Source organism: Littorina saxatilis, linkage group LG8, assembly GCF_037325665.1.
Source record: "Littorina saxatilis isolate snail1 linkage group LG8, US_GU_Lsax_2.0, whole genome shotgun sequence".
Taxonomy (NCBI): domain Eukaryota; kingdom Metazoa; phylum Mollusca; class Gastropoda; order Littorinimorpha; family Littorinidae; genus Littorina; species Littorina saxatilis.
The window spans coordinates 10,075,695-10,093,194 of record NC_090252.1 but is presented as its reverse complement, the minus strand read 5'-3'; the positions used below and the strand labels follow the sequence as shown (position 1 = coordinate 10,093,194).

Here is a 17,500-nt window from a genome sequence, read left to right as displayed (position 1 = left end):
CACACACACACACACACACACACACATACACACACACACACACACACATTCACGCACCTACACTTACACATTCGCAAGCAGACACTGGGGGAAAATAAAGACCAAATGATCACTATAAACATCCACAAACTCTCTCCACCGGTTTGTTTCTCTATTTGCAGAAACAGAGCAAAAGATTCTTCTGAGATCGACGACCAGTGTGTTAACAGACTCACCGCGGCTGGTAAGTTGGCTATTTGTGTCCGCTTGCTCAAAAGTAATATCAGAAAACTTTTCCTTGCTCACACACAAACTGCGCAACGTTGACGGTTTGTACAACACAAGGTGTTGTATTTCAGCAAGAATACCTGACATTTTTCTAAATGATCAGCATTTCCGTTGTTTTGTGTGTGTTTAGTTGTTGTTTTAGTTGTGGTTTGTTTTTTATTAGGAATGCAGGGATCCGATGGAGTAGATAACTTTGGTATCTTGGTCTCCCTGCATTCCTATTGGTATCTTGGTCTGTTGATAGACGTTTTGAATGTAGGTGGGACAGTGCAGCCCCTCGCTTGAACTACGAACTATCATATTGGCGTGTAGCAATTAAAACAGGCAACCAGGTAACAAACAAAACCCGTATGGCCTACCCAGGGTGCTAACAGGCACAATTATAGGGACGGAATGCACGCCACGGAGGTCAACACTCAAACAAAACAAAAATGTTAAACAAGTCATAAAGTGATTATATAAAATAATATAGAAATAAATATTGTTTTTAAAATTACTGTCAAAAAGATGAATGATGGGAGCTGCTTTTTAATCAGAAAACATGTTTTACTTATCTATATCTTATCCAGACATAAATTTAAAAAAAAGTACAATCAGGTTTTTGGAACGGTTAGTTTAGAACAGAACAACACGTGAACGAGAACCTCGACCTAACGGCCTTTACAGTTGCCACACAAGAGATCCTAAAGTTTAAAATAAAGAAATGTTGCTTTGACTTAACTTTGAATGTCTTAGAGATGGTCGTTGTGATGACAACACAATTTGTGTTTTTATCCAGAAATATCCAACGTGATGTACCGGGGGTCCAACGTCAGTCTGATGATCTGCAACGACATCTACGACGGCGCCGAGAACGTTATCACCAAGTGATAATTATGTGCTGCGGTGGTGTGCACAAGAAAGTTCAGAAATGGGTGGGACCCAAGAACTGAGTTAGTTGATTGTTGTAGTTAACGTACTTTCAACCTGTTTGGTTATTTGGGACCGATTATGTTGTTTCGTTTAGCAGTGTACGTGTTGTTCTTCGTTTTTAAAACTATCCGCATCAATTCTATCACAATAAAAGTAAACAAGGTTCTAACAAAAACTCACAACTTTTTCTCTCCATACTTCAAATCTTGTTTCTAAAAAGATCAAGCTCATTCAAACAGTAACAACATTGTGTCCGAGGACCCAACCACAGGGTCAGATTGGTTAACACATCAAGCTAATGTCAGTTTCAACTAATCCGACCCACCACTTGGTTCTCGCCCTGTTGCACACTTTCTCATGCTCACCATTTCAGGTTGACTGACTGTATGACTAATTTGGGCCCTGCATATATTTTGCGAGGTCTAGGATAAAACAAAAACCCAGTTAATCAATGTCTGATAATCGCATATAACATAAAGCAAAACAATGATGAGAAACTATTTACCGTTGTATTCTATGTGTGTCTTGTTGCATGACATATTTGCATGTTGTTGTTGTTGTTTTATTCCCCTTTATGTGAAACTGCTGCTCAGAATGTGTGCACTGTAGTTATTATCAAATTGTGTGTATTTAAGTATGGTTGTGCGCTTGCGTGAGTGCGTGTGCTATGGAAAGCCGTTTGGCTCATAACCATTACACGTGTAAAAAATGATTAGTACACGTGTAATAAATAATTATTACACGTGTAATTATTATCAATGATTAATACACGTGTAATAAAAATGTCATACACGTGTACGAAATGATTAAATACACGCGTAATAAACATTTCTTACACGTGCATGAAATATTTATTACACGTGTATTTAATCATTTCTTACACGTGTATGAAATATTTATTACACGTGTATTTAATCATTATGCTATTCCATAGCATAAGAAAAAAGATAAATTACACGTGCAATAAGAAATAAATACACGTGTATTAATAATTTATTACACGTGTATTTATGATTTATTACACGTGTAATGGAAAGCCGTTTGGCTCATAACCATTACACGTGTAAAAAATGATTAGTACACGTGTAATAAATAATTAATACACGTGTAATTAATGATTAATACACGTGTAATAAAAATGTCATACACGTGTACGAAATGATTAAATACACGCGTAATGAACATTTCTTACACGTGTATTTAATAATTTCTTACACGTGTATGAAATATTCATTACACGTGTATTTAATCATTATGCTATTCCATAGCATAAGAAAAAAGATAAATTACACGTGCAATAAGAAATAAATACACGTGTATTAATAATTTATTACACGTGTATTTATGATTTATTACACGTGTAATGGTTATGAGCCAAACGGCTTTCCATATTGTGCGTGTGTCGTACAAATATACACGCGCGTGTGTATGTACATGTGTGTGCGTGTGCGTGTATAAATATGTATGTGTGAGCCTGCGTGCATGTGTGAGCGGCTGTGTGTGTGTGTGTGTGTTTGTGTGTGTGTGTGTGTGTGTGCGAGTGTGTGTATGTGCGCGAGTGTGTGTGTGTGTGTGTGTGTGTGTGTGTGTGTGTGTGTGAGAAAACAAGGATGTCCATGCAGGCTCTATGATTTATCCTATTAATTTCCATAACCTCACCTGCAATCCTATTTTCTGTTTTTGCTTCCTTTTGCTACGTGCTGGGCAGTGAAGGGGTTAATTGTTTACTTTCTCAATGAATCGGGCTTCGTGATTTATATTTGTTCAATGTGTTGATTATAAAAATATCACACATGCTGCAAGTCAGTCTCAAAGCACTTTGTATAAAACAAATCTGTTTTTTATACCTGTAGCTACCTGTCTATGCCTTTTATGATGTGTGCTTGATGTATTTATTATTTGTGTGTGAAGAGATCCGTTTATGGCCACGTTCGATTATCGTCTTGCAAAACTGAATGTGCGTACTCACTTCCTTTACGAATTGACTGGATCGCTTTTGCCTTTTGTCTTCAATAAATCTGCTTCCATTGTTCAACACATGTGTTCTTTACCGTTGTGTTCAAGAACATCAATGTTTCTGGTATCTTTCTTGTTGTTTCTTGTGTGTATATATATATGTGTGTGTGTGTGTGTGTGTGTGTGTGTGTGTGTGTGTGTGTGTGTGGGTGTGTGGGTGTTTTTTTGTCTGTCTGTACGAGCTGGCTGTCTATGTCTTTCTGTTCCTCTGTCTCTGATTGTTTGTCTCTCTCCACAATATTTCTCTCTCTCCATATATATATACAATATCAGAAGTTGTGTAAGAAACAACTGAAAGTTAGCAGATACTTTCTTCTGATACATATATATATAGAATATATGTCTGTCTGTGTGTCTGTCTGTCTCTGTCTCTGTCTGTCTCTGTCTCGTCTCTGTCTCTCTGTCTCTCTCTTTCTCTCTCTCTCTCTCTCTCTCTCTCTCTCTCTCTCTCTCTCTCTCTCTCTCTCTCTCTCTCTCTCTCTCTCTCTCTCTCTCCAGCTATACTTCGTCGTGTTTGAGGCACACGCATTCCTTGCTTGAACTCAACCCAATCAGCGTAACTGTTAAAATTGCCTTCCCATCTGGGTCATATTATACATAAATCACGATATATCCCCCCTCCCCCCCCCCCCACCCCAAGCCTTTTTTCTTGGGATGAGATCAACTTCCCACTTGGACACAAAGCACACATTGTAAAGCTATTGAATAGCTGTGCAAAGGGCTTTTTCCGTGTGTGTGTGTGTGTGTGTGTGTGTGTGTGTGTGTGTGTGTGTGTGTGTGTGTGTGAGAGTGCGTGTGCGTGAGTGTACGTGTGTGTGAGTGTTTATTACTTTGATAACTGACATATATGTCTTTTTTCCCAATTAATTAAGCAAAAGCATCTATCTCTCTCCGCTAGTGCAGAATGCCTTATGAGGATCAGTAGCTACTGCGTTTTGAACCGGGTCTTAGTTGTTTTGCTTATTGGCACGAAGGTTCACTTTACGAAGCAAGCAATTAGACATTAATTAAAACACAAACTGCAGTTTGATTAAGTCTGTAAAATAAACACACACACATAAAATCATACAAAATATGAACGTCGACATTATAACCTGGCACTGAATCATATGTTGAAGATATGATCAATTGATTGAATGATTATTATGAATTGGTTGTTAAAGAATAAACCAAATAAATGTACAGGCGCATTGATTTAATATTAGTAACAAAACACGACGTGTAAAAAGCATTACGGAGAACGTCATACTGAATATACACGTGATTGCATTTCTGTGCTTTACAAGTAAAAGAGGGAAACGTGTGTGCAATCAAAACACACTGTGGTGTTTCGGCATGAACTCGCATTCTATTTGCATACATTAGGTTACTAACCTCTACCTTACACCGTAACAATACAAGGGTTAAAGAAAGTGTACAATCAGTAACGAGTGAGTAAATGTGTTGCCCTTTTACTCGCTCATTTACACGTACACTTTTTCGAGAGTAAAAAAAAAATGTACACTGGACAAATAAACAGTTATACATAAATGCATTTATCAAACTATCTGCGACACATTGGTAAAAATGCGCATAAACACGCAAACTCTCTCTCTCTCTCTATCTCTCTCTCTTTTTGAAAGCAGGAGAGTTTCATATTCCATTTAGATGGCAACACAGTCATCAAACGTGACTATGTCCATCTGAACAAAAATTGAAGATATAAGCTAAAGTTGCACAACTAGCATAACAATACACAAGAAGCATTTTAGATGTTCCTCTTGGTTTCGGATAGAATATTGGTCATCTCATTTTGATGAGGATCAAGATTAGAGTTGAACCAACATTGAATTCAAGTCAAAATCGGCCATCAACTGCCATTAAGTTGCTGTTAAGTATGAATAAATCAGTCATTGAATTTCCAGTTTTATTGGAAACATTGCTTTAAAGACTGTAGTTTGACCCGACTTCATTTACATTATATAGACACATATGATGAGATGGGTGTGTAGTATAAACTGTCATCCTCCATATTGCACCAAGACAAAAGAGTGCCCATCGTACTTTGCAGGCATTGGCAAATGTCATTCCCATGCAGAGACATAACACGGAATATGATTCGCAGTGGCACAAGGTGTGTTTAGTATTTCAACCTTGGGCCTTTATTCACTTTAGGCGGATACGAAGATTCATTACTTTTATTATTATTATTATTCTCTTTATTTATATAGCGCCTTATCCGAAGTTTAAAGCGCTTTGAAAGTGCCTTGCAAGTGCGTCAGGAGTCACTGTTTGTTTGTGACGTGAACTAACTGAAGCGGCAGCTATTCGAGCTGCTCCAACGGCTCTATCACAAATCGGCGATTCAAGGTAGAACTGAAACACAAGAGGCCAAGTCATATGCAACAGTTTTACCAGCGCCTGCTTTTGTATCGTGTAATTTAATTTGCACAATCGAAAAGCGGTGCTTCCACTGAATGATATACAAGTGCATCACTCTGTAATTCAACATATCAGATGAACAAAGGACGGTATACTATCTATTACCAAGCTGGGTATTGAGTTGTATGTTTCAGACCCCCCAATTGATCAGATCTCCTAAACTCATTATCATGAACAGCAAAAGCTCATTTGTGACCCTCCACCACGAAATGAGTCGCATGTCACCTCGCGCGGTTCTGCGCTAGGCTTAATATAAGTCCGGGGAGTGTCTGGTAACAGTGCGAGGGTCACCTTAGTCACAGACTTATAACTCAAACAGTGTTTGCTCTTTTCTAAAACGGGTTTCACCACTGGATAGAGCATAAAAAACTCTTTAGGAAAATGTAAAAATATGAAGATCATGCAAAGGTGACATGCGACTCATTCCGTGGTGGAGGGTCACATTTGGAACACCTTTGCAGTTGTTTTTATTGATCTGGAAAGTTGAAAAAGGGTCAACCAGAAATATGTTTCTAGCTGGTAGGAGAAGGGTCCCTAATATTGAAAACTTAGTTCTAAGAACGTAACGATGGAAGGGTGCTCAAAAATAATTTAATTCACAACAGAAACACCCTACTCTATGATGTTCACATATCAAACCACAAAACCCTTAGTCTAGTACATGGTGGGTTTTTTTACACATTTGGTAGTGAACGCTCTAGGTGTGCCGCGTACAACGCCTTCGGGACACGTTTTTGTAAGCGAATATAGCCGAACAGATCAAGTGTAAAGGTACTAGATGAGACAGCAGATCTCAAAATCACCAACACTTAACACTAATTTTGCAATGAACTGGAGCAGCCATAGCAACATTTAAGATGCAGTGTGTGTCAACACGCTGATGTTTTATTAAGAACATACATTTAAAGATTTGGTTTCGTAGTTGTTTAAAGGATCATGTGCTTACACAAGAACATAAAGCAGGGATGCTGCATGTACTCACTTTGAGTCCTGGGTCAAGGAGCTCTAGAGTCTTGCTGTACATCAGGTCGCGAAAATGGGGATGATTCTGGTACAGGTACCCGTCAACAACGACAACCACCTCAGGCTGGTTGATATGGTTGACGAGTGTAGCCAGACCTTAGAATACAAAAGATAGAAAGACACCATCAAACAAGAATCTAATGACTCGGGTACAACATGAATAATAAGAACGCGTTAATGCATAAACCTTATGAAATGGAGAAAAAAATAAGAACTTCCATAGTTTACAAGTTTGCAACTGACGATCAAAATCATAAAACAAAAATGCAATTCACTTAGAAACATCAGAAAGCGCCCAGATGTAACCCAAACTAGCATCGAAATGGCGATCATAGAGAAAACACGGGATAGCTCGCAAACTACAAGAAATAATATGTATGTTTAGTATTACTACTTTCATCTGTTCAGATCAAACGCTTACATGTTTTCAACAACTACTCGTTTTCTTATCTTTAAAAAAACCCATTTGACTGTCTTATTTGCAAATCATTACGTAATTCCTGATGTGCTCATGGTTTAAACAATGTTTTATTAAATCAAACATGGTACAACAATACAACGATAAACAATAGGGACACGAACTCAAGCGAACGCTTATATTACGCGCCCTACGTAGTTACAAATTAACAAAAATATGATGTCGGACAAACATTACTTATAAACTATGGAACTATCTAGGTAAACAGCATAGTTGAAGCAAACCAAAAAGAACAGGAGAAAGCTAGCAGGAGGAAGAGGGGGAGGGTGGAGGTGGGACGAAAGAATGGTAGGTACAAATGAAAGATGAAGGTGGTTAGCGCATACAAAAAGAATATACATAGTACATTGTAAACTGTAATCCAATGGCAAATAAGCAGTAGTTCGCTGAATATATAATTGAAAAATGTATATAAAATAAGGGTTGTTGGCATGGATATGCGTACTGAGTCACATTAACAAAAACGACCAGATTTACAGATAAACGATTGGACACTTTCAAAAATAAGCTTGTTGGTGCGAAGAGAAAGGTTTTCGCTACCATTTAACAATATTTCAACATGTCTGTAATGTACAGGTAGTGCATTTATTGTAGATAGGCGAGCGTCTACGTACAGAGGGCAATATGTCAAGTAATGGTCAGCTGTTTCGTGCAGGTAGCCGCAAGCGCACTGCGGATTTTCCTGCAAGTGGCGTTTGCACATGTCAGAATTCAAGTTACTCATGTTTAGGCGCATTCTGCAGTGGTGAATCTCTTCCAGTCGTTTACCACAGTAGTAATAGGCAGGTACGTTATAATCAGGTATAGTTAGATAGTGTTTGAATTCGCTGATTGAGTTAGTTGTTTTGATGTTGTCTGGCAAGTTGTTCCAAAGGACAGTGGTAGATGGTATAAAAGATCGACGGTATACTTCAGTTTTGCAAGTGGGAACTCTTCTTTCTGATGGTCTTCTTCGATGATAGGGGTTAACATCAGAAGTTAAAGGTGGCAAAAGTTGTGATAAGTAATGAGGACATTTGCCAAATACCATCTTGTAATATAAAATTAGTTTGTGTCTGCTCCGTCTTTCTTTTAGGTTACAAATTCCGCTTTCTTTATACAGCTTTTCGTGGCTGGTGCCGCGTACACCACCGATTATAGTCCGAATGGCTTCCAAATGTAATTTTTCCAGTGCAGTTGACCAGTACTCGGTGCAGTTGTCCCATAGGATGTCTGCATAGTCAAAATGTGGAAGAACAAAGGATTTGTACATAGTTTCCAGGCTTTTATGATTTAATCTGTATTTATAATATCTTTAGCAATTAATTAAGAGGGTGACCTTTTTTACGATGCTTCTCACTTGAAAGTCCCATTTACAATTATTCTGCAAAATTACGCCAAGATGTTTATGTTGGTTCACGTTTTCCAAAACAATATTATTAAAAATGATTGGTTCGGTTGGTATATTATCACGTTTTATGTCTAACAATTCCGTTTTTGCTTCGTTAAATTTAACTTTCCACTGTTTTGCCCAGGTACTGATTTTATTTAGGTCTGTGTTCAAAGTATGCGCTCGTCTAATTGGATCTTCTAAGGACATGGACATGCTCGTGTCATCAGCAAACAAATTTATAACAGATTCCGTATCATTCACAATGTCATTAATATATATTAGGAATAACAAGGGGCCTAAAACAGAGCCTTGTGGAACACCTGCCGGGATACATTTTAATGCAGACTTAGCACCCTTAATAACAACAGCCTGGTGGCGATTTGTTAAATAATCCATAAATGAAACCATGTGCTCATGTCATCAATAAACCATTTGTTCACAAGTGTGTCTATCGCGCAAATGAGGTCGGGTCAAACTGCAGTGTGAATGCATGAGACCTCAGTAGTTATTTTCCACTACTCGTTATGACAAAGTCAACGAGACACACTTTATTCTTGAAATGCTGTGTTGTTTTCTGTGTTTTAATCTTGAGAATTGATATGTGAAGCTTTAATTGCAGGGAATTCACTTTTAACCATCACAGTCACACGCTTTGGACAACACAGTCCAGATGCTGTGGGTCATATACGACCCATTGTTTCTAAAGAAGAATTTTACGTTGAAAGTATGGGTCGTACACGTTGACCTATACTCTGACAAGAGGCGATAAAGAGTGTATCTCTATTAGAATGGCGTGGGTCGTGTACGACCCATACTTTCAAAAGAAGAATTAACGTTGAAAGTATGGGTCGCACACGACCCACGCCATCCGAATAGGGATACACTCCTCACCGCCTCGTTGCAGAGTATGGGTTAACCTCAGTGACACAACAGTGCAAGGTGTTTTGTGTGTTCTTTATTTGGTGTTTAACGTCGTTTTCAACCATTCAAGGTTAAATCGCGACGGAGGGAAGGGGGGAGATGGGATAGAGCCACTTGTCAAGTTTTTCTTGTTCACAAAAGCACTAATCAAAAATTTGCTCCAGGGGCTTGCAGCCAACGTAGTACAATATATTACCTTACTGGGAGAATGCAAGTTTCCAGTACAAATGACTTAACATTTCTTAAATACTGCTTGACTAAAATCTTTACAGAACGTTGATCTTTATTTGTGTAAACAAAGGGTGTGTTTATTTTTCATTAAAATTGCATAAATCACATGTTGTATCACTTTTTTTTTCTTGTGAAAATGTGATGACACTTTATCTTGCAAAGGGGTGTATACCTAGCAAACGCCCACCCCTTACTTGTACCCGAAATCTGTGCAGAGGGGGGTGTGCGTTTGCCAGGGATTTTACGGTAATGTGAAAATTAGTCGGGTTATGCGGAAATACGATATTTTAAGAAGTCTGGTTGTTTGGCTATACACTTATAATGAAATGCTGCAACAGATTACACATTTTAGATAACCGTTTCCCCCGACAGAGATGTTGTAACAGACTGCACGTACACGCCCAGTGCGATTTCAAGTTGCAGTGGTGTGCGAGTATTCCGTGAGCACGGGAATTTAGAGAATATCGTGTTATATGATAACACAGTGTCAGTTCCAAACAGCAACTGTGGGAGCTCACATCTTAGCGTTATCATTTCATTGACTGAGCAGCAGCAAAGACGTCGCTCTGCCAGCAGGGTGGTTAATCCTGACCGTACTATGGTCAGCTGAAGATCGGCCAGATCTGTTGGATAATTTTCCTGTGTAAACAGGGTAAGTTACTTTGTGCCTGATTGTAACGTACTCCATTATGTTTTAATAGTGTACAGGTTTGGTTGTTGTACGACCTATTTTTAGATGTAAGGTTTTCTCACTGTAATGTGCTGAATGTCGTTTAGCGTCATTGGTATTTGAGACGAGTTTAACATCAAGTATATTGATGTCAGTAAGGTGAAGATAAAGTAACAGAAATATAGTGATTTTGTTAAACGTGACTGTAACGTACGTATGGGTGGGGGTAAGATAAGTGACGTCAATGGCATGGAAGAACACGATGTTTAAACATCGTCTTAATAAACAGTTCCAGTGCCGGGCTATGCACTGAGTCGAATCTGGAGTGGGATGCCGAAGCCAGATCGACCGGCCGACCAGACACTCCGCGGCGAGTGAGACCAAGCACGAAGCATCAACGCCGACGGCAACCAGGGGACTCAGAAATGTACGGTATATGTAACCCCATTAACCCTCAGTACCGTTACATGCCACGTTAGAGGATAATTAGGATAACTAATTTGTTTTGAAACCTTTTCATGATCGTGAAGCTGTATATAAACTGTAGAAACGTTTCTTTGTCGTGTACCTATTGATACGAGATTGAATGTTGATTGCGAGTGTGCTTTGACTGAGTTTGTTGACAATGTGATGTAGCGTATGTCAGAATGTGAGTGTGACAGATGTGATAAACATAGCTGACTTACTTGCGGCTGCTAGGTAGGCTGCACGTTCACACACAGCCCTGCAGACAAGCCGTACAGTCTTCAGGTCATCGTCTGTATAATATGTCACCCCTAAACCGTCCAGTACCCCTGACGTCTTCTTGTGTGGTTCCTTTGTGTCACTATCGAATTGATTACATGAATCAGTCAAGCTCGCAGCATGTATTAAAAGGTGAAGACGACGATGATATAGTCAATGATTATGAAGGTGATGATGATGATGATGATCATCATCATCATGATGATCATGATGATGATCATCATCATGATGATCATGATGATCATAATGATCATGATGATATGTTTTCGTCAAAGGTAGACGAAGAGGCAGTCAAAACCACAGCCTGGATACAGTCAGAAGACCAGAAAAATATGTCTACAGCTTGTTATGTGCTTTCTGTATGTGTCAATCAATTTATAAGACCATATGAACACTGCGTTTTTTGTATGGTGTTGCTGTTGTTGTTGCTCTTGTACAGTTGTTTGGTGCACTGGTAGAACTGCTGCTACTACTGATAATGATAACAATGATCATGATGTCACTACACGTTAAGTACTTACCCTTCGATTATGATGACACACCCAGTAGTAATATTATCCTTCCGAAAGAGATCGCACGTCAATGGAACTGTTCCAAACAGGAGATCTGTTTGTGTCATTCTTTTCAGCACCAGTCTCACGATCTCTCCAATATATCTTCCACCAACCATCTTCTCCAGACTGAAACAATTATTTTATCAAATGTAGAACAAAGAAAGGGAATCAAAGTATAATCGGTACGGAGTCTGGCTGAATAAAAAAGTCAATCCTATTGACCTGGCTGTGAGGTTTTTTTTGGGTACGGACATTTCTTTACTAAGTTAACTTTGTGAACATCCTTGTCATATCTAAACACGCATGCACACTACATATTTAAGGACACAGGCGGTCAGTTGAGGGAGAATGTTGTGAATGTTGTTTCCTGGAAAACTACCTAGTTCACTCAGACACAGGTGTGTGATGTTTTGTTTTGAGAATGTTACACATCTGTGTTTGTCAATAATCTGAGTTTACATTGAAGGCACCCATGCAAACATTGTGTTGGATCAAAGACGCTTGGAACTCTTCCGGGAGAGGACTCGCGGAAAACAGAATAGACATTCTTTAAAAAAAAATACCATAGATAAAGCCAAAAATAACGAAACAGAGAAGTTGATATTTCGTTCATTAAACATTTTCCAATTGTCTTTTACCTTTACGCTCATTAGGCTGTTAATAATTGTCACTAACGCTTATGACATAATAACAAATGAGGTGCTTACATCTGAGTTCCAGGGCTGCTTGAATATTCATCCAGTTCCTTGTCATAGGCCGTCCTGAAGAAATCCAGACAGCCATTTTCCCCGAGTGCTCCCAGCTCTGTGTTAATGATCATCTGTGGTCACACAGCAACGATTCGATTGTAATGTAATTATCGTGGACTCCATGTTCTATAGCGCAAGCCGCATTGTATATTTTAATGCTGCGTCGCTCACAAGAAATAACGCTTTTAGGTGTGACGAAAAAAAGAACAGGGCCTGAGTACGGTGATAAATACAAGACTTATTTTACAACCATTTTGAGAAATACTCAACTCAACTCAACTCAACTCAACTCAAATTTTATTGGCTTCAATTTTCAAAGAAGAATTTGTCTTGCGCTTGGGAGAAAGTAAGAGTATAACATATAAAAACAGCATTCATATCACATTTCATGTATCACACACAGTAATCACTAGTATAAGCCTACAATTATCACATTTGTACCTGTATCATACATGCAAATAAATAGTATCACATTTCCACGTATCACACACAATATATACATTACATAACATACAGCAAGCTTCCATCTCCCGCGCCCCCCCCCCCCCTCCCACACATACATATCCTCGCACGTGCGTCGACTCCATACAAATGACATCATCAGTCCATTAACTAAAATGCACAATGACTAGTAGTGGGTACATGATACTTAATACGTGCTCAACTAGACCTGCTAACTAAAATAATAACAGAAACAAAAACAAGGACAATACATACATGTATCCCCCGTGGCTGCCCGCATAACGAAATCGTTTTTCTCGTGTTTTGAACTTGCCAGTGTTACAGCACTGAGCAGAGTCCGTCCCCCACTTTGCTTTGTGTACATCACGTGGCCACCCAAACACCCGCACAACGCAACATTTTCACGAGAAAAACACGTTTATTTGTTTGCTTTGTCTGTATTACACAATTCTATTTACATTTACCCCTGACACACCAAATTGTATACTTTAAGTTTGCAAGTGAATCGTTATCATACAAAATAACGTTATCACGAGACGAACAGAGATCTCAGAGATCGTCTGCTTCGCGGAAATCGTGTAATATCTATTTTTGTGGAAACCTACCGAAGAAATGCAATCTCAGCGGCTTCCACCTGCAGCATAGTCGTGCTTATTAATTTGGAATCTGACGTCCTGTTCTTCGTCAGTCACACCTATCAGGGCTGTATTTTGTACATTGATTATTTGATACATGTATAATTATTAAATGCGTCTCCAGGAATATGTTTAGTTTAAATCTTGTGTCGATACTATTTAATTCTGCCTCGCTATTAGCCATTGAGTAAAACTGTTTTATCACCATTGCTTTATTGTTGTTAATTCGTCTCCAGAAATATGTTTTGTTTTAATCTTGTGTCGATACTATTTAACTCTGCCTCGTTATTAGCCATTGAGTATAACTGTTTTATCACCATTGTTTTATTGTTGTTCTTTGGCCATTTACGTTGAATGACTTGTTATACATTGACATTGATAGTTTTATTCTTCTTCTTCTTCGTCGTTCGCTAGATAGTTTTATTATAAGAACCTTTTTTTTTTAATTCCTATTAACTCGATGTTCTTTAACTATGTTTGTAAATTGTTAGAGGATCTTTTAGTAGAAGTGTTTAACTGTCGAAGCTGCTTTTACCTAAGAGACCGACTGTATATTGTGCTGTTGTACTTGTCAGACTTGATTGTACCAAGTCCTTCACATGTTGTAATGCGCTTAGAGCCAAATATTTTTGTTTTTTGTAAGGGATAGGCGCAATATAAATACACTTTATTATTATTATTATTATTATCTCGAAAACTAAGTGTCGCACAGAACAAGTGCCCTTCCATTATTTAAGAATGTAGGTAATTCAAGTCTTTTGTTCTGGTGATTGATAACGGTGTTTCTGTTTGACGCGAGCATGCTGCAAAACATGGACTGAATAATGTCTAGTATATCCTTCATCATCGTCATCATCAACATTTCTTCTTTTAGTGTTGCTGTTACTGCTGCTGCTGCAGGAAATTAGTCATTACCCTTACCTCACGCGGGTTTTTGTCTGCAGTATTGTCCATCTCTACGTGCGTCCAGTCCTCCACGTAACAGGCGTTGAATCCGCTATCCACGACCAGACCAATCTTACAGTCGGAGTTGTTGAAAGCCACGGACACTAAAGTACTGACTGCGTCGTTGACAAAAGCCGCAATCTTCAACTTGCGAAGGTTATCGAGCGACCTGGGAACTCCCTGTTTTGAAGAAAAATAGTTGATAACAAAGTAAACAGGCTGGTCTTGTAATCAACTTAAACGCAGCAGAAGATTTAAGCGTTTAAGAAATCTGACACCATCTTACTAGTTTCAGAATATCATGAGACCTTCACTTCCCTTTGTTCCCTGGCTTTTTGACAGCCATGCAAAAGTAAAGAATACAACATTTAAGAATGTAAAATGAAATCACAATTTTTGTTGCAGCCAAACTTAACTTTGGTGTGAGGTTGTATTTGATGACTGACAACTTCAATTGAGTTATGTGTGTAGGTCATCAGACTCAAAAAAGATTGCACAATTTTTTTGCACACAAAAAAAGTTCAACAAAATGAACCTCTTTTGTCCGAACTCGACCCTACTGTGGCTTTTAAAATTTGGCAGGGGAAAAGGAGGGGGGGGGATGCAGTCTTACGTTTTTTCTGTTGGCCATTTAATCCTGGAAGAGTGCAAAGTTTGAAAGGTCTAGCTTCCAACAGGTTTTGTTTGTTGTTGTTTTTTCAGCGTACAGTTGCCTGTCAAGGGTAGATTCATTTGTTTCTAAGGGCATATTCTATAAGTTCATTGTGTTGTGCTCCTTTTTACATCATACACTCCATGGCTTTGTATTCAAGTATCTGAACAAACTACTGTTTAAACCAAGGGCTGGTTGAAAGACAGAGAAAGAGAGATAAAGAAAACATACACTATATTTAGGCACTTACTGACTTCTGTTTTGCCCTCCTGTCTACAGCTTTCAAGAGCAAGGTGTACAGATCCCCGTGATCAGTTCCACTGTAACGCACTTCCTTGGTCCATTTGACAAGACAATCTTTACCTACACTGGTATGCTTGCATGGAAAACCGACGATGAGCGCCAAGGGTATTTTGCCAGACAGGTTTTCTTCCTTTATAAACGCGTTGGTGCAGTCCGCCATGAAATCGAACAGCTGAAAAACAGATAGTCGTTAATCCTTTGACAACAATAATGCGCGCACATCTATGGTTAAAATAAGGAATTATAAGCGTTCGTTGCGGTTTTGTCATGGGTTGGTTCATTCATTGCATGTAAAGTTGCAACATCTTTCACCAATCAATGATCATCTTAAGGTTGTTTGTTTCCGTTTTCTCCTTTCAAAGCGGCATTGAGTTAGCATGGCAACACATGTGCAGTTAGGGAAAAAGGCATTTTCTTTCAATGGTTATTACGACTCGCAGATTGGTCCTGTATGCTTACGTCAGCAAGAGGAAGTGGTGTTGGTGGTGATTGTTGTTGTTGTCGTTGTTCTTGTTCTTATTCTTGTTGATTAGGAAAAAAGTTATTTTCAACATGTCAGTACAAGTGACTGTAAATAAAAAGTCGACGCAGCCACAGAAAGGGAAAGAACAATCGTGCTCTGAATGTTTCTCAAAATACCTGACCGACTGTGCCGCACTCTTTGTCATCTGGAATTGGGTAACCTAGAGACCAAAGAATCTGTGCATTTGTTCCCTCAAGATTCACAAGCGAAGCTTTGAGATGGGTGTTGCCAAGATCCAAAACCAACAGATTACCTTTACCTGAAAAAAGACGTAAAGATTGCAATTACTGAATATATTTTGTATTCCATGCGCTGTTGCTGGAGATACTGATTTGAAATTGAGCTGAGAGCTCGTTTTGGATGTTCAATAGATGACAACACACACGCGGAAGGTCTTAGAATTAGCGTGTGGGTGTTGTATTTTTCAAATGCTGTGTTCGGTAGTCCTTTCAGACCGTGATATTCTCCAATGGATGAATTAAGCAAACCGTTCGCTGATTAAAATGCAATCACTGATTTGGCATCGTTTCGGAGCAGTTTGCAAAGAAAATCATATACATGAATATCCCTTACAGAAAAATATATTGTGGTTTAAACGTATAACACAGTCTACAACGACTTTTGATGTCTGTGACGCCTACTGTTTATATGCATAAATGAGCTGTGCTTCTGACTGTGCAAGTTTCAGGAATGGATCTTACAGATTGAAACCTTTGCACAAAATGGTAAAGCTGTCGAATTTTACATATGTTGGTTACCGCGCGAAATCGAATTGCTGTTTATTGAGGGGGGGTGTCTTTAACATAAACAGCCTGATAGCATTTCATGACGCTTTGACACATGACGAAATATTTATTTCTCAAAATTGTCATACCATTGTAATACATTACATGTGTCATATCATTGACAATGGAATGTGGTGTGTGTTGACCAAAACATTTCAAACACAACATACAGGATCATAAAAGGCTGTGTGTGTACCAACTTTGACGGGTCTAGCTGCATTAAAACCAAGTACAACCGCTCAACAACATAAGTATGACTCTGATAGCCGATGGAGGTTGCCTTCGTGTGTGGGAGTCATCAAATAAATAAATATTAGCAATGATTCAAAGTTCGTCTTGAAAAAAATTTCCAGAACAACAAACGTTTCCAATTTAAACCTGAACATGACCCTACTTCAACCTTAAAATTGTAAGAGAAAGGTCAATCCCCTGTTTACACGAAGGGAGGTCACCACACCCCAAAAATGGTTTCTGGTAGTTTTACTCACAAAGTGGCAACATATTGCAAATGTCCGGTGCTCTCCCATGCTGGTATCAACATCAAACACAACAAGCAGAGCCTTCATTTGCTGCGAAAAAACCCACCCACAAACAAATATTAATACAACAACCGAAACATATGGGTTTATTTCTGACTACAGAAAGTGCTTGTCCACAAACCTGAGCCCCCAGAAAGAGGCCTGACAAAGGTGGGAAACATCTTTATGTCCGCTTCACTCCTTGGAGCTCCGTTGAGACCTTTGCACATTTCCTGGTCTAACACAGTCATTAAATTCTGTAACTTTGTGTTGGTCAGCTGGAAATTCCCCAAAAGCGTTTCCACCTGAAAGTACAGGA

The 17,500-nt window shown here is 38.8% G+C and overlaps 2 protein-coding genes across 2 annotated transcripts in view; one reads left to right on the top strand and one right to left on the bottom strand.

Annotated features, from left to right (window-relative positions):
- The window catches only part of LOC138972746 (uncharacterized), a 28,293-nt gene extending 26,555 nt beyond the window's left edge, over window positions 1-1,738 (top strand). The window contains exons 5-6 of the mRNA XM_070345414.1: window positions 162-223; window positions 1,046-1,738. Coding sequence (XP_070201515.1) covers window positions 162-223; window positions 1,046-1,137 — 154 coding nt within the window. The 3' untranslated portion in view covers window positions 1,138-1,738. The remainder of the gene's footprint in view (window positions 1-161; window positions 224-1,045) is intronic.
- A 3,671-nt stretch (window positions 1,739-5,409) lies between these two features.
- Window positions 5,410-17,500, bottom strand: part of LOC138974502 (hexokinase-4-like) — a 17,572-nt gene continuing 5,481 nt past the window's right edge. Inside the window, exons 3-11 of the mRNA XM_070347220.1 lie at window positions 17,324-17,486; window positions 15,995-16,137; window positions 15,303-15,527; window positions 14,377-14,580; window positions 12,317-12,429; window positions 11,577-11,735; window positions 10,998-11,137; window positions 6,599-6,735; window positions 5,410-5,550 (exon numbers count right to left, since the gene is read on the bottom strand). Of these exons, the coding sequence (XP_070203321.1) occupies window positions 5,410-5,550; window positions 6,599-6,735; window positions 10,998-11,137; window positions 11,577-11,735; window positions 12,317-12,429; window positions 14,377-14,580; window positions 15,303-15,527; window positions 15,995-16,137; window positions 17,324-17,486 (1,425 nt within the window). The remainder of the gene's footprint in view (window positions 5,551-6,598; window positions 6,736-10,997; window positions 11,138-11,576; window positions 11,736-12,316; window positions 12,430-14,376; window positions 14,581-15,302; window positions 15,528-15,994; window positions 16,138-17,323; window positions 17,487-17,500) is intronic.